The sequence below is a fragment of the Petaurus breviceps genome, unplaced genomic scaffold (assembly GCF_028583685.1).
Source record: "Petaurus breviceps papuanus isolate PSGF00001 unplaced genomic scaffold, PetGlider_PUasm1.0 90825, whole genome shotgun sequence".
Taxonomy (NCBI): Eukaryota; Metazoa; Chordata; class Mammalia; order Diprotodontia; family Petauridae; genus Petaurus; species Petaurus breviceps.
In genome coordinates, this window is record NW_027187353.1 from 21,039,768 (window position 1) to 21,066,065 (window position 26,298).

Here is a 26,298-nt window from a genome sequence, read left to right on the forward strand (position 1 = left end):
TTATCTCCAAGTCTGACCTGGACTGCTGTGAAGGCCTCTCCAATCCATAATCCACACAAGGGCCAAAGGAAGATTCCTAAAGCCCAGGGCTGACCTTTGCATTCGCCTGCCATGTAGCTTCACCTCTTGTCTCTAAGACCGATCCAGTTAAATAAACACTTATTAAACACCTACTGTGTACCAGGCACTTTGCTAAGCCCTGGGGATATGAATAAGAAAAAAGAAAAATAGCCCCTCAAGGAGCTTACAGTCTAATGGTCAAATACAGTCTCCTGTGTTTGGCATTTAAAAACATTTATAACTGGGCTTTAGCTGATTTTTCCAGTCTAATTACACATTATTTTCCTTCACGTTCTGTCATTTAGTCAAATCGGCCAATTTGCTGACTCTCAGTAATACAGCCCATCTCCCACCTCCATGCTTTTGCCCAGATGTCACCCAAGCCTGGAATGCTCTCCTTCCTTGCCCTACTGTCTTTCTAAACTCAGTTGAAGCACTGAATCTAACCCCAGGCTCTTCTTGATGCATCCAGCACTAGCGCTCCCCCCAGGGAAATTACCTTGTGTTTACTTTGTATATCTCCCGTATCCCCTTATGTGTGGGCCAGTTATAGAGAAGGTGCCAACCTGCATCAGTAGAGGAAGTTTCCTCACCAGGGAGTTCCCTATCCCAATGAAATCACAGGTTCAGTCACTGTCCCTATTCCTATATGTTCCTTGAAGGCAGGGACTATTCTGCTTTTGTCTTTGTATCTCTGGTGGCTAGTACAGTGTCTGGCATATAGTAGGTGCTTACAAAAATGCTGCTTTAAAACTATGAGTCACAGCTGAGATCTGAAACTAGGTCTTCTAATTCCAAGTTGAGGACATTTTCTTTTTCTTTTCTTTTTGCTTTTTGGAGGGCAATTGGGGTACAGTGACTTACCCAAGGTCACACGGCTAGTTTCTGTGTTAAGTGTCTGAGGTCAGATTTGAACTCAGGTACTCCTGACTCCAGGGCCAGTGCTCTATTCACTGTGCCACCTAGCCACCCCCATTAAGGGCATTTTCTACTATCCCAGGCAGGATCTGGAGATTGAATTTTGAATCCTAGCTGGGTAACTGTGGGCAGGTCCCTTCCCCGACTTGGGCTACATTTTTCTTATCTATAAAATGGGGACAGTAATACCTGTACCACCTTTGTCACTGGGTTTTGTGGGGAGAGTGCTTTGGAAACCTTAAAATGCTCCAGGAATGTGAATTCTTCTTAATGAAGGGAAAGAAATCACAAGAGGGCAACAGACAGCTGGAAGGCAGTGGGAGAAATGAAGAGGGTGATGGGGTGGGGGTGAGGGATGGGGTGGGGGCTGAATGTATGTGAGTGAGGCCCTTGTTTGTTCTAGTCTCAGCTGGGAAATTCCTTCTTTCTTCCCCCACCTGCTGCCTTTCTGAATCCATGCCTGGTTCCAGCCCTGCCACATCTCCCTCTCTTTCTCCCCCTCCTTTCACTGTCCCCTTTGGCAAATCTGTGGCTTCAAGAACTGTGCCCTCGGATGTAGGCTTGTGAAATTCTGCTCCAGAGATGACCTTGGCTGCTGGGGTCATCTCCCAAATGTTATACAGTTCTGGAACTCCTTTTCCCCTTTCCAAGGATAAAGTTGCTCTCCTAGGTCCTTAAAAAGAACCACACTTCTTGTTCCTTTAATTTGTTCTAGAGACCCACACAGGGAAGCCAAGAATCTCTCAGCAGGAACGAGACCCTTAAATGGGAGTCACCTGGTACCAGTGAGAAGGGTGCAAAGCCCAAGGAGAAAGTAGCCACCTACCGGTTTGCCATCTAAGCCGATGGGGCCCTGAAATAGAGAGAGACAGAAAAAGGTTATGGGCTGTATATGCCTTTAAACATCATGACCTTGTTATGGTGCCCAGAGAAGCTTGCCTCCCCCACTCAGCCCATTGAAAAGAGGGACAATAAAGAAGAGGTTCTTCTTGGCATATCGTACATGAGATGGAAATGCGGAGTCCCAAAACAGAGACTCCACTATTCAAAAATGGCACGGTGAAGAGGGCACTGGACTTGCAGTGAGGAAGACCTGGGTTTGATTCCTGCCCCTGGCACTTATGGGTGAACACAGGCAAGTCACTGGCTTCCTTGTGCCTCAGTTTCCTCATTTGTAAAATGAAGAGGTCGAATTAGATGACTTCTGTGGTCCCTCCCAGGTTTAAATTTATGTGCCTATGAAAATTCCCAGCACCTTTCCTCCCCATCTGGAGGCTCGATATGTCAGCTGGTTCTCCTGCTGTGGCCCTCTACTTCCAATGGCTAGTGGGACTGTGGGTGTCATTCTCTAGGCCCCTCCTCACGTAGGCAGGACTTGAGGTTAATGTTTTCTTGACACTTGACTCTTGGGCCCATTTTCTACTTGCCCAGCTGGTTCTGTAAACCAGCCAGAATTATAGCATCATTGCACCACAAAGCTCAGGGTAGAAGGCCTCAGAGACCATGTAGTGTAAACCCCCTACTTTACATGTGAGGAAGCTGAGAACCAGGGCAACTAAAAACTTTAGGATCATACAGATAGAGCTGGAAGAAACCTTGGAGGTCATCTAGTCTAAACCTCTCATTTTACAGGGGAGAAAACTGAAGCAGCAGAGGTTAAATGATCTGCCCAGGGTCATACAGCTAGCAAATAGCAGAAGGAGGACTCAGATCCTGGTCTGCCAGACATCCGCCCCATTCCTTGGATCTTGTAGCTGGCTAGAGTGTTGGGATTAGCGTCAGGAAGAACTGAGTTCAAATCAAACCTCAGACGCTTGGTAGCTATAGGACCCTGGGCAAGTCACTTAACTTCTCTTTCCACCTCAGTTTCCTTACCTGTAAAATGGGAGTAATAGCAGTAGCTGCCTCTCAGAGTTGTAGTGAGGATCAAATGGGATAATGAATGCAAAGGCCTTTGTAAACCTTAAAATGCTAGGTAAATATTAGCTATTATTATCTCTGCTCTCAGTGTCCAAGCCAGGTCAGGGGCCCCTCCAGGGTGAGTCTTCCTGAGTCCTTTATTACACTGTCATGGACAGTTGGGTGGCACAGAGGATAGAATGCTGGGCCTGAAGTAAAGAAGACTCATCTGCCTGATTCAAATCCAGGCTAGCTGTGTGACCCTGGGCAAGTCACTGTTTGCCTCAGTTTCCTCATTTGTCAAATGAGCTGGAGAAGGAAATGGCAAACCACTCCAGTATCTTTGCGAAGAAAACCCTAAAATGGGGTCACATAGAGTCACATGACTGAAACAACTAAAAGCAATGAAAAGGACAACGTTGGACTGGGGCTGGTCAGCGCCTTCGGCAGAACCAGAGGGCTACTGGGTTTCATTGCTTGCTCAGTCTCTCCATTTTCTGTCTCTCTTTTTAACAGCTAAGAGGGGTCCCAGCTCTGAGTTATCCCATATCTGGCTGCATTCTTAGAAGGGCTGAGGAGCAGAGTACTCCATGAAAGGACCACTGTTGCTTCAGATGGGAACTGATAACTCATTGCAATGAGACCTGACTGAAATGGATGGACAAGGGCATTTACATCAACAGTCCCCACTCACCGGAAATCCAGGAAAGCCTCTTGTGCCAGGCTGACCCTGAAAAGGAGAAAAAGAAGGAACAATCAGAAAAGTGAGCAAGCCTGGGAGACAATGACTCCTATCCCCCCAGAGTCCCCTTGATTTTTTTTTTGAGGACAGAAGACAAGGCAATTGGGGTTAAGTGACTTGTCCAAGGTCACACAGCTAGTAAATGTGTCGAGTGTCTGAGGTCGGATTTGAACACAGATCCTCCTGGCTCCAGGACTGGAGCTCCATTCACTGTACCACCTAGCTGTACCACCCCCTTTCCTTCTTACAGCAATAACTTCAGGTCCTAGAGTTGGAATAGACCACGGTGATCATTTAGTTGAATCTTCTCACTATATAATTGTGGAAACTGAAGCCCAGAAAAGAAAAGTGACATGCCCAAAGTCACATGCCAGGAAGTGATGGTGCCAGGATTTTAACCCAGGTTCATTGACTCTGTGCCAACCTTGCTGTTTTCTGGATTATACATTCTCTCTGAATGATAGTAAGGGAAAGTAGAGTTAGTGAGCCTGAAAAGTGGGCACAGAAAGAGAAAAACTAGAGAAATTCATCTGAAATTCATTGATTTAACAAACATTTACTAAGTCCTGGCTGTTTGAAGGGCTCTGAGACTGACAGAAAGTTCAGATAAGACACAGTCTTATCCAAAGGCATGCACAGCATGTTTCATTAGAGCTTGTAACCCAGGGATTTTTAAGAAATGCAAAACTTTATTAAGTATTCTATCATAAATGCTATTATTTTTATTCATTAAAATAAGTGAAAATTAAACTTCATTTTAAAATTAGCAACTAAATTTTATTTTTAAAAATACATTTTAAAAGAATGAGGCAGAAAATATCATATTTGTTTTGAAACATTATGATGAATCAGAGCATACCCAGCATGCTCTGCACATGTGCCCATCGTCCTGCCCTCAATTGGCCGGGGTCTCCATTTTAAAGTTTTCTGGGTGGAGGAGACAGTGATATGCTCAAGGGGGTTTCCTAGCGCCCAAGATGGCCTTATGAAATACAAAATAGTAGGAAGGAAATAGGACTTGATTGGGAATCCGGAGAACTAGCTTTGTCACTGAACATGGACAAGTCACTTCCTCTCCCTCAGTTTCCTTCTCTGTAAAAAGAAAGGGTTGAACTAGATGGTTTTTCAGCCCTTTCCCAGCTTGGTTGTGCTGGTATCTCACAGTCTGCATCCTGAGGGAACACAAAGGCTGAGCAGGAGGTGAAGAACTCAGTGGGCTGGGCTGACATCGAGGGAGATGGTTAACTTTAGTATTCAGGGGGTCTATGCCATGAGTAGAAGGGATAAGATACAGCAAAGCGAACAACTCAACATTGGGGATCTGCCTCCATCCCTACCTAAGTATAGGGCAAAAGTCAGGTGGCCACCCTGAGCCTGCTTCCTCATCTGTAAGTGGGGATGATGTCCCGCCTTCACAAAAGAGGCGCTTTGAGGGTCCAAGGAGCAAACAGACAGAAGCACCGGCAAATCCTTTGGCATTATACAAATGAAAGGTACTAGAATTATAGTCATCACATTGGTACATATTGCATTGCTAGCTTACTCTAGGATAGCGAGGAGACTTAGTGGCTAGAGCTCCAGGCCTGGAGTCAGGAAGACTCCTCTTCCTGAGTTCAAATCTTGCTTTAGCTATTTATTAGCCATGTGATCCTGAGCAAGTCACTTACCCCTGTTTGCCTCAGTTTCCTCATCTATAAAATGAGCTGGAGAAGGAAAGGCAAACCACTCCAGTGTCTTTGCCAAGAAAACCCCAAAAGGTCACAAAGAATCAAACACTGAACAACAAAAGCTCTATCTAATTGAATACAGTGCTAGACTCAAGGCCAGGAGGCCCTGAGTTCATATCTTCCCTCAGACATTTACTACATGACCCAGGTATGGCCTCAGTTTCCCCATTTATAGAATGGGGATAATCAGAGCACCTACCTCACAGGTTTATTAAGATGATCAAATGAAACACAACATGTAAGGAGCTTTGTAGTCCTTAAAAGAGCAATATAAGTACTAACTATTATTATCCATCACTGCAATTAAATATTCATATAATCCTCAAAAAGACCTTGCCAGAGGAAGTGACCCTAGGTTCTTAGAGGCTCTGGAAGGTTCCAGGATAGGAACTGGGCTCATGACTTCATTGGTATAGGGAACTACCAAGTGAGGAAATATCCTCTTCCAATTCAGGCCAGCATCTTCTCTAAAACTCAGGGTCTTACATTATTGCCTAAAATGGAGAGAAGGTGACTGGCTTAAGGTCACACAGCCAGGATGTGCCCACAGATGCAGGACTTGAACCCAGATCTTTCTTTCTTCGAGGCCAGTTCTCTATGCATTACTCAAGGATGCCCCATAGGCATTCCTAACAAGCTGGAAAAACACTAAGTATGAATTGGATTAGAAATAAGAAGTCCATTGTCTGAGGACTGTCCAATCATCAGAAACTTGAATACCAGGGAATGTATTTTCTTTCAGTCCCAGAACATCATGAAGATATATTAAAGTGGGGGACAGGGTGGCATTCTGCAATGATTGAGGAAGCTGTCATACTGACCATACCTTGGATCCTTGAGGCAGCCACGTATAAACTGATTTATTGTTATGGTTCAATGCTCTGTAATTTCATTGGCATGGACTATTGAATGGATGAATGAATGGATAGTGCAGTCCCACCTTAGCTTAAGACATAGTCTTTGAGAGTTATTGTAATTGAAAAAAAATCACTCATTGGCAGCTAGCCAGCTGATGAGATCCTACACCTTCTCCCAGCAGGCCCTTAGATAATGCATACAGTCTGTCATTGTGATGAAGTCAAAATTGGTAGGACACACAAGATCCCTGCCCCCTTTGAGAGCTTGGAGTCATCGCTGTACCACAAGGAGGCATTTGGGAGACTTCAGTGGAAGAAAAAAAAGTATTAATGATTTCAGGAAAATAAAATGTATTTATATTTGTAAGACTCCACTTGCTGAGAATTTCAAGCACAAATGCTGGAACTGGGACAGCTGAGTATCTTGGGACTCTTCCCCTTCCCCACTGCAGCCTGGGAGAAGAGGAAGGAAACATTGCATAGGATTTGGGGATTGGGGACCAGATCTTGAAGTTCTCTCCTCCTAAGGCTAGGGGTGGCAGTGATGGCAATTCCTAAGATACCCAGCTGTTCCAGTTTACAACATTTGTCTGCAAGATTTTCAGCAGGTGCAGTGTTATTTTTTTTAATATCATCTTTGTTTCCAAAGGCATTTCTCTCTTTCCCCCTACGCAAGGGAACAAAGAATAAAGAAAAATGGAGAAAAACCCAGTTTAATTAAACATGTTCACTGAGTCTACCAGCATCTGCAATTTTCCACTCTTTTCTGCATCTCTTCAACGAAGGGAGGGAGGTGAATTGTCTCATTTCTTCTTTGGGACCAAGCTTGTTGATTAAAATTAGTGTTCAGTTTTTTTTCTGTTTGTTTTGTTTTGTTCTTTTCACTTTCTTGACTGTAATCATTGGGCATATTGCTTTCTTGATTCTGCTTAGGAACATCCATCTAGAGCTGAAAGAGCTCATTGATTGGAGCCCATTGATTCCAACCCTCTCACCATTCTGATAGGGAAGGGAGACCCAATAAGGTTAAGTGACAGAGCTAAGTGTTGATGGTGTAATTGAAACCTAGGCACTGACTTACAGAATCGGTAAACTTTCTACTCTGCATCAGTTTATATGTCTTCCTATTCCTCTCTGTGTTCTTCATGTTCATTACCTCTTACGGTGCAATAACATTCAGTTACAATCACAAACAATGATTTGTTTAGGCATTCCTCATTTGATGAATTGCTACTTTGTTTCTAATTCTTTGCCAATACATAAAGTATCGCTACAAATCTTCTGGAGTATGTGAGGGCCGTTCTTTGTATCCTTGACATCCTTGACTTGTCTAGCAGAGGGATGATTAACAGATGATGGCAATGATCGGGTTGCCTAACGCAGCACCACGGTGCTATAGCTTTAAACATGTGAACAACCATGCCTGTCTCAGTACCTTTGCCAGCACCAGACCCTCATGTGACTCCTTTCAACCTGGGGTTGGGAGTAGAGACAAGTCTCTAGGTCTAAAGGGAGAGCAATTCCAGGGTGATTTTTAACAAGTTTACTTTTCTCCCAACTTCCCTTATCGGTGTCAGTTCTGGGTGATGGATCTGGGTTGATCTTGGGCAGGCAGGAACCACCATGGATGCAGTCTTGCTAGATGCACATCTTACCATGTAAAGTGAGTAAGGAAGCAAGTCAATGAGACAGCAGTCCACAGCAAAGCCACCGGCCTTCTCTCCTCTAAGGTCTTTTTTTTTTTTAAGCAATCGGGGTCAAGTAACTTGCTCAAGGTTACATGGCCAGTTATTTCTGGGTGTGGTGCTGAGTATCTGAGCCCAGGATTCTATCCAGGTCATCCTGACACTGGAGCCGGTGCTCTTACTTGCTGAGCCACCTGGCCGCCCCTAAGCAATCAGGGTTAAGTAACTTGCTCAAGGTTACACGGCCAGGTGTTTCTGGGTGTGGTGCTGAGTGTCTGAGCCCGGGATTAGATCTCCAGGTCATCCTGACACTGGAGCCGATGCTCTTACTCGCTGAGCCACCTGGCCACCCCTCTAAGGTCTTTTTCACTGACATGGTATTCTAGTCATTTGCTGTGAAGCTCTCAGGTGGCTGTGGTCTTGGCAGTGCTCCCCCCCTTCCAAGCCCCTTCAGTGGAGGAGATCAGAATCCATCCCCTGGTCGGATCTCATTATTTCAGGGATCCTTTATAAACACTGACTTAGTGTGGAGGCCAGTTCCTGGTTTCTTGAATATTGTGTCCATCCTAGTGCTGGCCATCTGTTATCCCTCACTCTCACTGCCCAACAGTCACACTTCCTTCTTCAGGCCTTGATGAAGCCTTTTATGTTCTTTCTCATGTGCAAGTCATCAGTGGTAAGAGGCTGTTTACCAGTCAGTGGTAATTCCAAGCTTTCTGGACATATGGCACTTTGGAAGAAGAGTGGTGTTCACACGATGGGTTGTTGCAAGAAGCTTGGGGTCATGGAAAGTGCTTTGTGGTTCCACAAATGGGGTCCAGCCTAATCTCAAGCACCCGTGAATCACTAGAGAAGAGACTGTAGATAATCTAACCCGAGGAAACTTAGGCCCAGAGAAGTTGAGATTTGCCCCGGGTCACATCCTAGGAGCCAAGGCTGGAACCTGGCTTCCTGGACCCCAAGAATCTTTCCATGACACCTCATTGCCTCTAATTTCTCCTCCTATTTGATTCTGGGCCCAGCTAATTGTCAATTTGGAGCCCATGTCTCTGATCTAGGTATTGATGGCTTAACTCGAAAGGATGCCCATCCAGCTGGTGTAATCATTGAGATTTCTTAGAAAATGGCTTGTAATTCCTTAGAGCAGAACCCAAGTATGGAGCCAGACCTGAGTCCTTTCAGAGTGAAAAAGAAACCAGTGTCTCTCCCCTCCAACTCTGACCTTCACCTGACTTTAAGGTCCTTTCCTGCTCAAAATCCCGTGATCCTATGGATTCTTCTACAGGGAGGTATTTGGCTAAATGACCTCAATATCTAAGTGGAAGTATATCACCTGCCCTTCCATCCCATCTAGTACACTGTCTAGGAGCTGGAGCAGAGGCCAGAGAGGTACTATGGGATCTGCTCATGGCAGGCTTCCCAAAGGTTGGGAAGGGAGGAGAATCCATTCATAAATCAAAAGGCCCTCCCTCATCCATTTGGGCTTCTCCTGGGGACAAGTGGTGCTAAGAATAGCTTTTGAGGAGAAAACCCGGAAACAGTTCAGTTCGGCCTTTGGAAACCTTTGTGTAAACTTTCAGCTGCTCTCCCCTCTGCTCTGCTGGGCCAAAGATTAATCTCAACACTGAAAAAGGCTTGACAAAAGGTCAGGAGCAGGATATTCCAAGAAACACCTCCAATGCCCTTTTCCTGGATGCTGTTTATACTGTATAGATATTCACCCCATTTCTAAAAAGATGGTGACTGCTCTGCCAGGGGGGAACACCTGTCAAGACCAGAGTGGATCCAGACACAAAGCTTCAGCAGGTCTTTTTGCTGGGATCCCCTCTGCTTCAGGGGAAATGAGAAAATCATTTGGCAGAGGGCTCTGTTGTCTGGGACCTCCTCTTTTGCCTGTGTGTCTCCCTTCTTTCCTCTTCTCTGGTCTGGGGTCATTTATCAGAGGGGAAGGGTGGAACTCTAATCAGGCCAATGCCCCAAGGACTGTGTAAAGAGACTGGTCTGGCCGCTGACTTTCCTGTTACCTCGTCACCAGACCTAACCTCAACTCCTTCTCTGGGCATTGGGAAGAGAGGTGGCATCATCCAAAGTGGAATTTGGAATGTCTAGAGATTGGATCGACATGGAATTTTAGAGCTTAGACTTTAGAGCAGGAAGGAAGGATACTTTAGATCCATTCCCTCTTTTGACAAATGAGGAAACTGAGACCTAGAGAGGGGAAGTGTCTTGTCCCAGGTCACATAGTCAACAAGCATTTACTGAATGCTTAGCATGTGCCAGGCCCTGTGCTAGGCTCAGGGGTTACAAAGAAAGGCATCAGTCGTCCCTGCCTTCAAGGAGTTCACTTTCTAATGGGAAAGCCAGCATGCAAATGACTATATGCAGATACATCCATAGAGTGTGCCATACACACACATAAAAGACATGTGCAGTGTAAAGGGTAAACTGGAGGCAGTCTCAAAGGGAAGACATGAGAATTAAGGGGGACCAGGCAAGGCAATCAGCAGAGGACCAAGGTTTGATCTCTTGTCTTTTAACCCTGAATCTATGGCTTTCTCTATGGCACCATTCTGGTTATCTGACTCTGTGCTCTATCCTCAGGGGAAACCAATGATGATGGTTTAAAGAGTCCACTGGAATCTCCTTCATCCCTTGAAGCCTGTGACAGAGAAGCCAGTGAATTCCCCACCATTTGGAAGAGGTTCATTGAGTGGGTATACCTGGGACATCAGAACAATCTATGAAATTGGCAGTCATGTACTAACAGGGCCCTCATCCTAAAATGACCCTGTCCTCACCTATGTTGACCAAAGACAGCAAGTTGAGACTGATCATTCTGGAGAGGAAGACCTTATCAATCTCCTTATCTTAGTGTAAAGAATGCTGGACTTGAAGGCAGAGGCCCTTGGTTTGAATCCTAGCTCTGCCATGATCTGCCTGTGTGATCTTCCCTTTCTAGGCCTCAGTTTCCTCATCTGTCAAATAAAGAGGTTGGACTAGATGACCTCAAAGGCCCTTTCCAGCTTTAAAGGAACACATTCCCATTCTTCAGTTGGATAGATATGATTCAGAGTGGGAAAGAGCATGAGCTTGGCCATCCCTAATAGACTAGTCACTGGTTCCCTTCCAACTCTCAGCTTCTGTGATCCTGAGTACAGGACCACCAATGTCTAATGGGGACGGAACCATTTGAAGATGAATGATTAAAACCAGGGATTGGGATTCAAGGGAGGAACATTTCTGGGGGAAGAAAGCACCATTAATCTGAGAATCAATCAACCAGCATTCGTTAAGCTCCTACTATATGTCTGGGTCTGTGCTAAGCAATGAGTACAATAAATGAAACCATCCCTGCTAGTGAGAGAGCTTACATTGTAATGAAATGAAATAAATCAGAAATCAAGCTTAGTCAAACCAGAGAGTAACAGAAATCAGCCCCTGAACTTCTATTACTAGCCATATGCCCTTGGCATGTCAATCAGCCTCTTTGAGCTGGGGCCAAGTGATTGGGATTCCTGAGCATGGATGTTGATAGCCTTCAATCTAGAGAGTTGGTTGAAGCAAATAGGGATTATTTAGCCTGGAGAAAAGGTTTAGCTCAAAAGGGGGAACATGCAGCCTCAAAAGCACATTATTCTATGAAGCTTGGATCCAGTCAAAGGGTGGCACTTGAGGACCTAGAGGGCCACATGTGGCCTCAAGGCTGCAGGTTCCCCACCCCTGGTTTAGTTGGAACACAACAACTGCCTTCAAGTATCCAGAGGACTGTGATATAGAAGAGAAATTCATCTTATTCTTCTCGACCCCAGAGGGTAGAAGTGGGAGCGACAGGTAGGAGCTGTAGAAAGTCAATTTTCTGCTGAATCAAAGGAAATACTTCCTAACAACCAATACTATTCCAAGGTGGAGTGAGCTGTTTTGGAAGGTACTTTCTGTCACTAGAGTTCTTCAAGTGAAGACCTGATGGTCACTTATCAAGAGGACAGTTCTGCTGCTGAAGGGACTGGCTTTCTGAACTTCCTCCTAGACCTGACATTTTGTGACTTCATCCTTAACAGCCAAAGGCGTAATAAGGTATCCACTCTGGTCACGATCTCACTGTCCCAATGGAGGATGTATGTGGCAAGCACATCTTCTGGTTGGTAGGTCCTAGGATTTCAAGGCACCCTGTCACTTAAGCCACCATCAAGTCCATCTTCCTCATAGCAGAGACGGGATTCAAACCCATGGCCATTGCTTGAGATCCTCGCTGGCTATCACACCACCCTCCCCCATAGGGAGACTTGATGCCCCCTCTGTGTTATCTCAAGGACAATGGAGTGCCTGAGGCAGGGACAGACTCCCATTGATGGGATAGCTTTCCCCTAACCTGGGAGACTTCCTGAGGTGTTTAACTTGGGGATCCAGCAACAGTCACTTCAGTGGTTTGGTATAAATCCATTAACGCCCCCCTAACCCCACCTCCTACTGCTGCTATAATGTAAGCCATTGTCTTTTCAAGGACCAAAGCCTGTTTCCCCTTTGGGTCCAACCATTCATCAGTCTCTCCAGAGTCTGGGACAGGTGGCCCCAGGAACTATTAAAGCTGTTTCTTATTAGCAGAACTTAATTTAAGGCTTCTCACGGCTAAGTGGAAAACCACCTGTTCCCCCTCCAGATCCAGGCTGCAGGGTCCTGCCCCACTTGACCTTGACCCTCTAATGGCAAACAAAGGTGCCCTTTGTCTTCTTACACACACACACACACTCACACACACACACCATCCTTTCACCCTTGCCATTATCTCTAGGTCCAGGATGATGCCCTCTGGGGGAGGGCATTCCACATTCTAAGAGGAAGTTCTGAAGATAAGAAGGGACCTTTTCGCTCTCCCATTGGAGCTGACTTAATGGAAATGATAGTGAGAGACAGCCATAGAAGAGAGAAAAGAATACTGAATTTGGAATCAGGGGACCAGAGGTGATTTCCTGACTTGAATGCTTTAAACGTCATCTGCCTCTCTTCTGGACTCAGTTTCCTCCTCTGTAAAATGATCATGAGACAGACAGACTTAGGCCAGAGACAGGAAATCGCTGGTGCTTGGCTGGGCATAAGACTTACTATCAATCCTCTTCCCAGAATAAATGCTGCTTAGGGAGGAGGAAGATGGATGATTCTTAAGAGGAAGAACCTTCTTAGGGGGATAAGTGAGAAATACAATATGTGACATGCACACAAGCTAATTTTCATCACGATTGGATAAATCATCACAAATCTTAGGTTAGAATCCCAGCTGCTGCTGCTGTTACTACTAATTACTATTACTCTTTATGTAATTCTTTAAGGTTTTCAAAGCACTTCATATACATTATCCCTTTTGATCTTTAAAACAACTACCCCCATTTTACAGATAAGGAGACTGAAGCATAGAGATTTAAGTGCTTGTCTAGGGTTACACAGCTAACACGTATTTGGGGCAGAAATGAACTCAAACCTTCTTGACTCTAAGCCCAATACTCTAGCCACTACCTTATCTGGAAGCCTTCTAGGAAACAGCTAGCATTTATATGACACTTTAAGGTTTGCAAAGTGCTTCACAAATATCTCATTTTATCCTCTCAATAACACTGGGAGGTAGGTGCTATTATTATCCTCATTCTGCAGATGGAAATACTGAGGCTTTGTGGTTCTTGCCAGTTTCCAAGGCATAAATACTCACATTGAAAATTTAACAGCAAGTTCTCATGAGCTGGTTTGAGCTGGCTATAGTGTACCCCTGTTTCCATTTTGAATATTCTGTGTTCACAGTAGCATTATGTTTTTTTTTTATTGCATGGACCCTTCCAAATCTATGGTGACAGCATGGTTTGTAAACACCAATCTGTAACTCATTCATTCATCCATCCAATAAACATTTATGAAGTAACAGGCATTGTGCTAAGCAAAGAGGCAAAAAGACAGCCCCTGCCCTCAAGGAGCTTCCAATCTAATGGGACAGGCCACACACACAAACATATGCAAACCAAGCATATACAGGATAAATAGGAAATGATTGAGAGAGAAGGTACTGAAATTAGGAGGGCTTGGGAAATCCTGCTGCTTTAATACTGTGGCTGAGCCAAGCAGGGAGTTCCTGCCCTTGCTTCTGTTCCTAAGATAACCCCATTCTGAGGATGAGGATGGAAGCTTCAGGACTCAGTCCTGAGCAGAGTCCATTGTAAACTGGACCCAGAGTAGGGGGCAAATGCACTCCTTAGAGAGGAGACTGCTTAGATATAGGCCTGAACTGTCTGCTCTGGGAGCCAGCTCCATGGCCTATGGCCTCTGGAAGAGCCTGAAGTGGGCCCATGGTGTGGTTGGAGTCCAGCCTGCTATAAGGAGGGCTGGGTCTTCTCCCTCTTTGCCACAAAGGAGCAGACTCATGGAGCAGCTCTGTGACTGGATGGCCTGCAAAGCCTCCCAAATCCTTGCATGAGGCTATAATTTGGTTATATTTAGGCAGGCCCCAGTTTTTGGACAACAACATCAATCTGGCCCCATCTACTAAGCCACATCACATGTTGTGGCTGCCCTGCCCAGAGGGAGCTCAGTGACGGGGCTCTCCCTTCTGGCACTCCCCCCCCAGTCTTATTCAGTAGCTCACCCACAGCCCTAACCACACTCCAAAAGAAAAGAGGGAACAACTTACCGGGGGGCCACGAGGACCAATAATAGACATTCCAGCATCTCCTGGGGCTCCCTGTGAAGGCATAGAGAAAAAGAGAGACAGAGAGAAAGATGGAGAGAAACAGAGAGAGAGACATAAAGAAAGATCCAGATAGAGACACCGAGAGAGGAAAAGAGACAGAAAGTAAAGAGACAGAAAGGAAGGTCCATAGAGAGACAGAGAGAAGAGAAGATTGAATGAATGATAGAGGAAGAAAGAAGAGAAAAGAGATAAAGGGAAGAAGAGGAAGAATTGATAGAGAAAGGGACAAGAACAGATAGGAGAAAAGGAAGAGTAAAAGGAAGAGAACTGGAAAGTGAGGAAAGAAGAGAAGGAAAGTGATGAGATGGAAAGGCAGAGAGGAGTGCCAGAAAAGAAAGTTGGAGAAATAGGTGGAGAGTGGGAAAAGGGGAAGAAAGGGCATATAACAAGAAAGGAAGAGAAGAGCAGAAAGAGAAACAATGGGTAAGTGAGGCATGACAGGTAAGAAGATCCCTAACCAAGATTAAACCCTGGGAAAGTGACAGGAACCATAAGCTTGGAGCCAGAGCAGAGAAAGGAGATGGGTCCCAGTGATTCAATAAGAGAAAGGAATAATGGGAAGGTCAAGGTGCCCGTGAGCTCTGGTGCCTGCTCCAGTGATTTTGTCACTTTGTCCTGACTCATGGATCTAGAGCTTGGAGGTCATCTAGCTCAATACTATCATTTTACAGATGAAAAGGCTGAGGTCCACAGAGGCCAAGGAACTTGCTCAAGATCATATATGTAAAACATGTCAGAAATGGGATTTGAATCTAGGTCCTGTGAATGCAAAGCCAGGGCTCCTTCCACTGTGCTGGGGGGTCTCCTGACATGAGGCTTTCTTGAGACCCCACAAAATCCATCCCCAGCCTAACTCTACTATAAGGCTCCCTCATTTTTCCTCTGAAGAAAAGCCAATTTGGTTCTATCTCCAGGCACGCAAGTTCCATGGCTCAGAGATGAAGCCACCCCTTGAGGACTTCAGGGTTAGAAGGCAGCCTTCACAAGGTGGTGGGTGAAGTCTCAAGGAGATCTCTTATAGCCTAGTGGCTTTGGGGCTTAATTTGAGGAATTGTTTCCACTAAAGCCTGCCTCCATGTTTCACTGTGGTGGGTAGGTAGGTGAACTTTGGTCCCAATAAAGTTGAAAGGTTTCAAATATGAATGTGGAGAATGATTCCGTCTGCTGCTGGAAGACCAACCTTATTCCCTTCAAAGAGACTTCATCTCTCAAGAAGCATTAATTATGTGCTTAGTGTTTACCAGGCCCTATTGGTAGGACCAACATTTGAAGCCCAACCACCATGTCCTAAAAAGACTCTGATGTATACAGGAGACAAATATCTATGCTAACAAAAGCACAGATTCATGAACACTGAAAGGAGAGGGGGGAGGAGACTGCTGAGAAATGCCCCCAAGTGAAATAAGAGGAGAGAGCCCAAGTGCCTATTTTTTTTTTTTTTAGTATTTTGGGGTCAAAAAAACTAGCTCCCCCCCAAAGGAGATGATGAAATAATGGGTGATCAGCATTAAAATTGTCTTCCAGGGATATCTTCAGAACCAGACATTGAGAGACCCCAGGGACCACATCTCGGCAGCCCAGGTCTCTTTTTCGAGCTCAAGTAGCACTGCCAGTACTTCTCAGAAAGTCCACTCCACCTGAAGGATCACAAGTCTGGGGCTGGATGGACCCTCAGTTAGAGGCCATCTGGTCCAATCCCCGTCTTATACAGTGACTTGCCTAAAGCCCCATAGGTGGTGTCTGAGACAGGGTTTGAGGCCAGGTCACATGACTCTAGACCCAATGCTCCTTCCCATGTACATTCCTTCTTTCAGCTGAGCTCAGATTCAATAAAATCACGCGCAGAAGCATTGCAGAAGGATGAACCTGGTACGATATCATGGGACTAATTCCAGAACAGGCCTGGCCAGCTCCCTGGAGGGACCTGGGGAGAAAACTAGTGCCGTTCCTGGCAAATGATAAGTGCTTAATAAATGCTTGCTTGATTGAGGGCAAAATGGGCACTGAAGACAATCTGATCACAGAGCCTCGGGATCTTTTCTTGTTTCTTCAACATGCAAGTGTGTGTGTGGTGAGGGATGGGGAATAGAAGCAGTTCATTGATAGTCTATTAATCAGTCATCTATGCAATATGGGGGCTAGACTAGATGACCCCTAAGGTTATACTTTACAAATTCTGGACCCTTGAGTCTCCTAAATGATAACACCCAGTTCCATGCAACAAACCTCTTAAAGATCATCCTAGCTGAGGATTCCAAAGTGCAGAGGCTGGCTGGCTGAACCAACCCATTTCACAGGATTTTCAGATTGAGGGACACTGAAGCCTGAGTTGATGGCTTTCTCCCCATACTAAACTGAAATCCTCTTGAAAATATTAGGGATAATGAATAAGGAAAAATGAACTTCACTTCTAAAAATGGACTCCCTTTCCCCAGTTCTTCACAGGCCAGTTCAGATCTTGTCCTCATCTTCTGTCCTTGGTCTTAGGTAATCTGGGTTACTCATATATCACAGGATTTAGAGCTAGAGATCATGGGACCATAGAAGGAGAGCTGGGAGGGACTTTAACAGTCAGACAGCTCAACCCCTTCATTTTTGCAAAATGAGGAAACTGAGGCCCTTGGGCTTAATCCCCTTATTATACAGTGACTTGCCTAAAACCCCATGGGTGGTATCTGAGCCAGGTTTGAGGCCAGGCCAAATGACTCTCAGCTGTATGATAGATAATGTGACTTGTCCAAGCTTGCCAGAATAAGGAGCCAAAGCCTGGGCTCTTTTTGCCTCACCAACTTGCCTGGGGCTCCCTTCACAGGACTGAAGTATAAAGTGAGTCAGGAGCTCTCTCTAGGATACTGTGGGCTGTTGGGTGCTTAGCTCCAAGGTGATCTAGAACAGTTCCAAACCCATATCCTGGGGATAAGCTGGGCTGGAGCCAGTAATGAGACTGGGCCTGGAGGAAGGGAAGGGAGAAGCACCAGGGCAGATGCAAAGGCCATAGAAGAGGAATGTTCGAGGTCATCCTGGCTGATGTTGTCTGACTTAAACTAAATGGTTACCCATAGAATATCCAATTTCTGTACCTTGCTATTCTACTCTCCATGTGGGAGCCTAGAGACAGAGAGAAGGCCAGAGCTGGGAGCAGAAGACACAGGATGTGGGGGAGAAAATCAATCTTAAAAAGGTCATAGGGCTTTAAGAAGTTTATCTCCAGAAGGCATTCTTTCTACAGGGACTCCAATGTGGTCATTTTAGTTTTTGACATCCAAATCACTGCCCCTTTCCCTAAGGAAAGCATATATCTTAAGAAAATCAGCTGAAGACTCTGAGTTTCTTAGTCTCAATACTGACAGCAAGAGCATCCCCCTCCAGTGGGAATGATGACCTAAATGTACAAAATGGAGGGGGCAGAGGCACCAGCCCTCCTTGCTCTGGGAACAAAGTCTCTGCCTTGTCCAAGGAATCCAACATGGAGGGTTTGGCAATGAAGGATCTGTGCCCAAGTGCCCACATGGCAAGTTGTTGTATATATGGGAAAGGGGGAAAAGGGGGTGGGAAGGAGAAGGAAACTTGTGTTATCAAGACAGCCAGAAAGACCAGCCCACGTTTCCTGACCCAGTTGTGAGAACAATATTAGTAGTGGGATGAATGAAATCAAAACAATCAGACTGGGAGATTGGAGGGGGGTGGAATGGTTTGGCCTGACTACTGGGGTTAGAGGGCAAAGAGAGAGCAGATGTGATGGTCTGGCTCACACACTGAACAAAGTTTAAAGGCAATAAATTGTGTATCGAAGGAACAGGGGATTTGGAGTAACTGAATCAGCCTCAGAACTAGAAATGGCCTCCAGGTTCTAACCCATTCGAGATCCAGAATCCCTTCTCTACCATTCCTCCTGCCCCACCACAAATATTCAAGCCTTGCTGAAGGCCTGTAGTCAATGGTACTGACAGCTCCCTAAACAGCTCCTTCTGCTTTTGGAGAGCTCTGATTCAGGATACTCTGCAACTAAATCTGTTTCTTTGCTTGTAGTCATAGGACCCAGGAGACTCAGAATCAAATCCTGTCTCTATGTTCTACTTATATAAACTTCCACAAGTTGTTTCCCTGTCTGGCCCTCAGTTTCATTCTCTGTAAAATGAGGGGCCTGGACCCAGTGGCCTCTCAGGTCTTAGGTGTGAATTTTTTCCCTTAGTCTTTCCCAAGAGTCCTTGGAGGGAGGGCAGAAGGGCCCAGCAGAGGGTCGGGAGTATAATCAGGAAAGAACAGACTCACCTTCTCTCCTGGTTGGCCCTTGAGTCCCTGGGGTCAGTTACACCAGCCACATGTAAAACAGGATGAAGGGGAGATGGAGGAAGGACACACAAGGGGAGAGGAAGGAGGATGGGGAGAAAAGAGAGAGACAATGGAGGAATCAATATCGATGGCACATTGACCCCCATGGCATGCCCCATCCCCAGCCAGGACACAAGAAACAAGGCAGCTGCTGGGCCAGTCTGGGTTCTGTGTTCAAACAAGCACATGTCTGTACATGGAGGGGGAAGGCACACTGCTTGGCCTGCCTGCTGGCCCTCCTCGGGTCACTTGCATTGGGGTGTAAGAAAAGAATACAGGACTTAAGATCAGGAAATCTGACTTCAAAGTCTGGCTTCAAGGCTCACTTGAGTGCTGCATGACCCTGGGCAAGTAATTGCACCTCTCAGCCTCTGATTCGTCTCTGTAATATTGGGATAATAATACTTGCAAGGGGTGATCACCAGGAAGGAATTTTAAAAGTGCTCTGGAAACAGGAGCCATGGTTGTTGCTAATATCATTACCATTGTCAAGGCAGCCTGGTAGAGTGGTTAGAGAGCTGGCTCTGCCATGAAGGCCTGCGTTCAGATTACGCCTCGGAGATACATGTATTGTGTTACTATGTAATCTCTCGGTGCTCCAGACACCAGAGAAGGTGCTGACCTGCTTTGGAAGAGAGAGACCCTCCTCATCTGGTAATGCCCTATGTCAGTGGCAGGGAAATCAGCAGAATTCGAGTCCTCATCTCTAACCCTAGGCTAGGACTTACTCTGCTATAGGGAAAAACCGGTAGATTGAGGAGGACCAAAGGGGCAGTTTGTGTGTGTGTGTGTGTGTGTGTGAGAGAGAGAGAGACAGACAGAGAGACAGAAAGAGGCAGAGACAGAGACAGAGAGGAAAGATTGGGATGGAGAGAGAACATGTGTATGTATGTGTGAAAGAGACAGAGACAGAGACAAAGACAGAGAGACAGAGAGGAAAGAGGAGAGAGAGAAAGAGATGAGAGAAAGATTAGAATAGAGACAGACAGACAGACAGAGGAGAGAAAAAGAGGAGAGGGAAAGAGTAAGTGTGTGTGTGTGTGTGTGTGTGTGTGTGTGTGTGTGTTAGGAAAGGTCACATCTAGACAGAAAAGCTGGCCAGCAACGAATAGTTTCTTGCTTGGGGTGAGGAGCTCTGGTGGGAGGGAGAGTCCTCTTGGGATTCAGCTGTTATGGTCAAGTGTGCCGAGTGGGGAGCAGGCATCCCAGCAGGCCAATGCTTCAGCATCCAGAGAAGCCATGGATGGACTTGAGAAGCAGGATGGGAGGGCAGCAGGAGATGACGGATGATCAATCAATCTGGACAGATGGAGGTTTGGGACCAAGCAGGCAGGACAGGGAAGGGCAGGCTGATCAAAGACCCCTCAGTTGATAAAGTGACTAAAGAACAACCTTAATTCAATCTCCTCTTAGCCAGGGAGGGGTTAATGTCATCATATAATGCATCTCGTGGTGATTGTAGGAGAGCAGAGAGACCTCTGGACGTAGAGTGAGGAGTTCTGTTCAAACTCGCTCACACTCACTGGCTGTGTGACCCAGGCTCTGTCCCTTCCCTTCTCTGGTCCTCGGTCCCCTCGGCTCTACAATGAGGAGGCTGGAACACTGTCCACACCCTCCAAGGTCCCTCCCAGCCCAGCACCCCTAGCCCTATAGCCCTGAATTTGCACTATCACTGGACTGGCAGGCAGCCTCATGGGTCGATCTTTACATTCAGGATAGGCTGAAAACAAGCTTTAAAAGCCAGGAGACACTGGAGGAGATAATTCCATCTTGTCTAGTACTCGGTCCCACAGTGGGAGGTGTAATGAGTTAGAAGGATCAGGCTTTTCCTAATTCATCTAGTCTTAGGTCCATAATTATCACAGCTCACATTTGCACAGTGATTTCAGGTTGGCAAAGTCACCACTGGAAGTCGTACATCAGCCCCTCTGATCCTCTCAACAACCCTGTGAAGTGGGTGCTGTTACTATCATCCCGATTTTACAGATGAGGAGACTGAGGCTCAGAGGGCGAGCTAACTTTTTTTGGTCATACAGCTGGGAATTCGAACATTGGTCTTCCAGACTCCACATTTGGAACTCTCCATTACAACAAGCTGAGCTTTGTTTTAGGGGAATCCATATTTGACGTTTCAGGTCTCAGTTTCCCTCTCTGTGAAAGGAGGACTAGCTAGATGGTCTGTAAGGCTCCTTCTGGCTCTATGGCCCCATGGCCACGTGGCTTTCTACAGTGGGACCAGCCGGTTGTGTTCTCAGTGCAGAGCTTGAGAGGACCCAGTTCCTGCCCCCAGCGTTGAAGGACCAGAGGGGAAATGCCTTCTCTGCTTTCCTTGGCAAAAGGTAGCATCGGGGGCTTGAGGTAAGAGAGGGGGAAGAGGAAGTGGGGATGGTTTGGCTAGTGTTTCCATTAGAGAAATAAGGAAGCAGAATTGTTTGTGCAGGGATTCTATTAGGCCCATCTGCTGACTGGCGGGATGGCTTTGGGCCCTCCTGAAAATAAAATAAAAGGGAGGCGGGGGATAACATCTGTTCCTTAATTTTAGCACTGTCTACAGCATAGGCTGGCCAGCTGTGATGGCGTGGTGATGATGATGATGATGATGATGATGAAGAGGACAGCAGATCTGTTTCTATAGTTTCTTAGGATTCACAAAACATGGAGCAAGGAAGAAAAGTCTTGTGCTGGTTACTAGTTGTGTGACTCTGGCCAAGTGCCTTCCCTCTGAGCCTCAGTCTTCTCATTTGTAAAATGAGGTCAGATTCAATAGCCTCGAAGGTCCCCTGCAGATCTAAGTCTGTGATTCAAAAACTGTTTTACAAAGAAGGGAAACTGAGGCTTAGTGGGATTCGGGAACTGCTCTAAGGTCACATATGTAGCGGGCATCAGAGTCATTTCCTCTGACCCCAAATCCAGTGAGCTTTTCCCTACATCCCATTCTCTCTTCTACTCTGCTGCCTCTCAGAATTAGTGTTAGTTAGGTCCCATCTCTGGCAGTGATGGGGAGGGAAGGAGAAATTTCCATCCCCCCCACCCAGTACATTTCAATACATTTAAATTTAGGTTCTTGGTGGGGGGGTAGCTTAGGGGCAGGGAGGACACATCACTGAGCTCATGGAAATCACAAGACTCTGTTCTATCCCTGAATCTTAGAAACTCAAAACTGGAAGGGCCAGCTAGTCCCACCCAAACCTGAAATGACTAGCAGTGTGTAAGGTCCTTGAGGGAAGGAGCTGTTTCATTTTTCACTTCAGAAAGAGGCAGGATGACTTGGTAGACAATGAGTTGGCCTCTGATTTAGGAAGACCCTGGTTCAAATCCTGCCTGTGAGAGATGAGACTTGAGGGCAAGAAAGAGAAGAGGAAGAGGCATCTTAGCTGTCAGAGCCCCAGTCACCTCTGTAGGACTAGAAGCTGGGATACTTTGGCCCATTGGCATTGGTTGGTTGAACAAATTTCTTTACCAGGAGTTTCCTGTGCCAATGAAATAATATGCCTGGAATTTTCCAATCCTATCTAAAATGAAATTAAAATATATTGCACATAGCAAGTGTCTAAAGTTTTTTTTAATTGAAAACATAATTTCCTTTATAATAATCCCAATGCTTGGTCCCTTGGCCTTTACTTGAAGATTATTGCAGTCATCCCCTCCAGGCTGCTATAATCATCTCAGTATCTATTTCTGGTCTGGGAGGTGGGGATCCTAGGGGAAAACGTTAGTGATATGGTTTATTTGACTGGCTCTGCTCCAGTGATGGTGGGTGTGAGACAAAGGGCTAGGTGTGGATGGATGGATGGATCAGGGAGGATCAGAAACCAAAGAGGACAGAGCTGGTAGGTGGTGGGGCTGGAATTATCCATGGAAGTGTAATGGGTAGCCACGGTGGAGAGATGGCAGGACATTAGGAAGCACCTGTCCCTGGCAGGGGCTGAGGGCACAAGATGGGGCTAGTCCATGACCCTTGGTCCTACTCTAGGCTCTTCTAGATGACACCCAGAGATGAGAGACAGCACCATGTGCCCTAATGACTGGTCCTCCTCCCCATGGAGAAGAGCCATCTAACAGGAAGCAACATAACTATTGGAAACACTCAGGACAGAGAGCAAAGAGGCAGATGTGATGTAGCACAGAGAGCCCAAGCTTGGCACCGAAAGATCTGACTTTGTACCCTGGCTCTGCTCTTATGGACTGTATGACGAGAGTAAGCTCCTGAGCATCTCAGAAGCTCAGTTTCTTCGTCTTTCAAACAGGGATAATAATTCTTATGCTCCTGGAACCCAGGGCTACCATGCGTTACTGCATGCACTATACTTTGTAAATTCAAATGTAAGCTCTAAGTATTATTATTTTCCATCTGGGCTTTTCATCCCCAAATATTACAGATCTCAGCCTTTCTACAGACTTTCTGAGGCTTGAGAGCTGAATTGGGGTCTGACATGATGTGGAGTCTCTTGCTTTGCGAAACAGCTGAGTTCCCAGAAGGTTAGCTGTCAAGACAGTTTCTGGAGAGCGAAGCTTATTTTTCTTCGGGACGGACATTGACCTTGGGCAAAGGGATGGTGAAGGTGGGTGTATATGTTCTTTTTGACTCTAGCTCTTCTTGCCCAGGGCTGATAACAGCTCCAGGCAGGACCCACGGGAGATCTGAATATCAGTCATTGGCCTTGAGTGAAAGAACTAGGGGAGAAATTTTTCACGTATGGTCCAAGAAGAATTCTATTTATGTGAGTCTTCTGGGAATGTGTCTTGAAACTGTTTCTGAGTTTTGAATTATGTTATGTCAGGTTTCTGCATAGTGGAGACTGTCATATGATAGAAGATACCCATGTGAAAGAACTTCCTGGAAAGTCCTAAAGAGGATACCCTACCGATGGGATCTCTAACTCCATCCTTCCCTGGACAGAATAGCTCTAGATTCACCCACTGCCACACTCAGATGGCCTGGATGGCAGAGCCAGGACCCAAGAAGCAAGCATGTGGCAACACAGGCAGAAAAATGCAGGTTTCAACTCACCACTCGTCCCGGGATCCCAAGGGCGCCTTTGTCTCCCTGAGGAGCAAGGCAAAAGAAATCAGATGGAGGTGGACGGAGGTGGAGGCAGGCTTCAGTCAAGGAAATTAAGTCACACTGGCAGTGTACTGGGCAAGAGAACATCGTGGTTGACGTGATCAGCCACATATGCCTTGCCTAATGACAAATTGGAATGTGGGCACCTTCCCGTGTGGGTGCCCATGGGCACACATACAAAACACCCATGTGTTTGGGATACAAACCACATCATCAGGCAGGAGCAGTGTGATGGGCCTCGCCAGTAATTAGTACCTTCCGCAACTTTGTATTTGAATTTAATTTGTATGTATTTAAGCATCATACAGCAAGGTCCTGATTAGTGTGGCTAATGGATCCCCTGAAGGGGTAGCATGTGCTCCAATTCAAACTATTTGAAGTTATCCTTGTATGAAATATGCTAATTGGTTCTAGCCCAATAGAAATATTCAGTGTGAATTCGATTAATGTCACCACATCAAGGGGTTCATTATTCACACTAATCAGGAGCCAACTGTTTCAGTATAAATACTATATTTATGATAAATACTTATTTACATTGCATATGTATCTACAATACATTTACTTTATCTACATTTATTATTTTCTTATCCATGGACGGGTCATTTCCTCCCAATAGAATATAAGCTCCTTGAGGGTGGGGCCTATTTCTTTTTTTTTTTAAATATTTGTGTCCCCACCACCTAGCACAGTACCTGGAATATAGTAGGTGCTTAATAAATGCTTGCTGAATGACGGAAAGAAATTAGGAGTCAGGTGACTGGGACTCTAGTCTTGGTTCTTCCATTAATGAACTATGTGAATTTTGACTAGTCATATCCCCTCTCTGTGACTCAGTTTCCTCTTCTGTAAAAACAAGGAGGCTGGAATAGTTTCCAATTCCAGATGGTAACACCAACCACGGAAAGAATCATTCCTGTCCCAATAGCATTTTATTACTTACGAAGCACTCTCCTTTCAACAGCCTTTTTACGAGATAAACAGTATAGATATTATCCAGAGGAGTGGAAGCTGTTTGGGGGGCAGGTGCTGTTTTGCTTTTTTGTCTTTGTATCTCCAGTACCCAACCCAATGCCTGGCGTATGCTTAGGGAGTGTTTGTGGAATTTAATTCAATTGACTCTCTATTTTACAGAGAAGGCAGCTGAAACTCAGAGCCTTCAAGTGACTTGTCCACAGTCACAGAGCTGGGAACCACCCAAGTCCAGCCATCCTTCCACCACCCCATTTTGCCAGTTGTGCTCATAAAGGCCTTCATCCCACTGACCTAACAGCTCTAGGTGGCATTTGCCAATGAGGCTGACTGTACCCATTTTACAGAGAATGAACCACCCCAAGTTAGATTCCCCGTGGCAAAACTGGAGAATGGAACCCAAGTCTTCACCTCTGATTTGGCCACATGATTTAAGGAAGATGAATGAAAGTCTACCCATTCCTCCCATCTCCTGCCCTTAGAAAAGACAGGAAAGTCAGAGCCAAGTCACAAGATTTAGCCGTTCTGGGAAAACGACTTTGTTTGGTAGCCAGGGGTTACATCTTCCCACTCTGGAAATCTCCTTAGAGAGGGTTTGCTGCTCCTCTCAGTAAAAAAATATTTTTTTTGCCATCACACAAATGCAGACCTTGTAAATTCAGGGTGGGGAACTGAAATTCACTGCTGGCCAGGAAGAACAGAAATCAATTGAACGTAGAAAACAAGATGGTATCTGACCAAGCGTGTCTGGTGGAGGAATTGCTGGGTTCTGTGGCACAGCTGGAAAATCAGTGAGTCGTGGGCAGCCCTGGGGCCTGCTCTCAGTCTGCTCCCCTTACAGAGGTCAGACATGACCTGAAAAGCACAAGAACCAATGGGGAGGAGCACTGGTATCATGGGATGTCTATGTCAAAATGGTGATGGGCAGTAACTAGGAACAAATCCACCTACTGGGATCTCATCTGTGCTGCTGGTGTTAAGATCCATCACTTGTTTTCAACAGAACACTCTACTTCTTTAAAGCCAAGAGTGCCCATGAGGAAGTGATTTTCCTAAAGGTGTCTGGATAACTCCAAGGAGACAGGGGCTGTTTTGTTTTGGTCATCGTACCCCAGCACCCAGCATGGAGTCTGGCATACAGCAGACACTTAATAAGAGCTTGATGACTGATGAAGCCATCATCAGTCACCATCAGCTAGTCCAGTCCTCTAGATTTTACAAATGGGGAAACCAAGGCCCAGAGAAAGGAAATGTCTAGGTCAGTGCCATACAGTGAATTAGTATAGCACAACTCAGGTCTAGAACAGTCTTCTC

General features: G+C 45.8%; 1 protein-coding gene across 1 annotated transcript in view; it reads right to left on the reverse strand.

Annotated features, from left to right (window-relative positions):
- Positions 1–26,298, reverse strand: part of COL13A1 (collagen type XIII alpha 1 chain) — a 122,967-nt gene that overhangs the window by 93,096 nt on the left and 3,573 nt on the right. Inside the window, exons 2-6 of the mRNA XM_069071460.1 lie at positions 23,959–23,994; positions 18,888–18,914; positions 14,556–14,606; positions 3,572–3,607; positions 1,805–1,831 (exon numbers count right to left, since the gene is read on the reverse strand). Coding sequence (XP_068927561.1) covers positions 1,805–1,831; positions 3,572–3,607; positions 14,556–14,585 — 93 coding nt within the window. The 5' untranslated portion in view covers positions 14,586–14,606; positions 18,888–18,914; positions 23,959–23,994. The remainder of the gene's footprint in view (positions 1–1,804; positions 1,832–3,571; positions 3,608–14,555; positions 14,607–18,887; positions 18,915–23,958; positions 23,995–26,298) is intronic.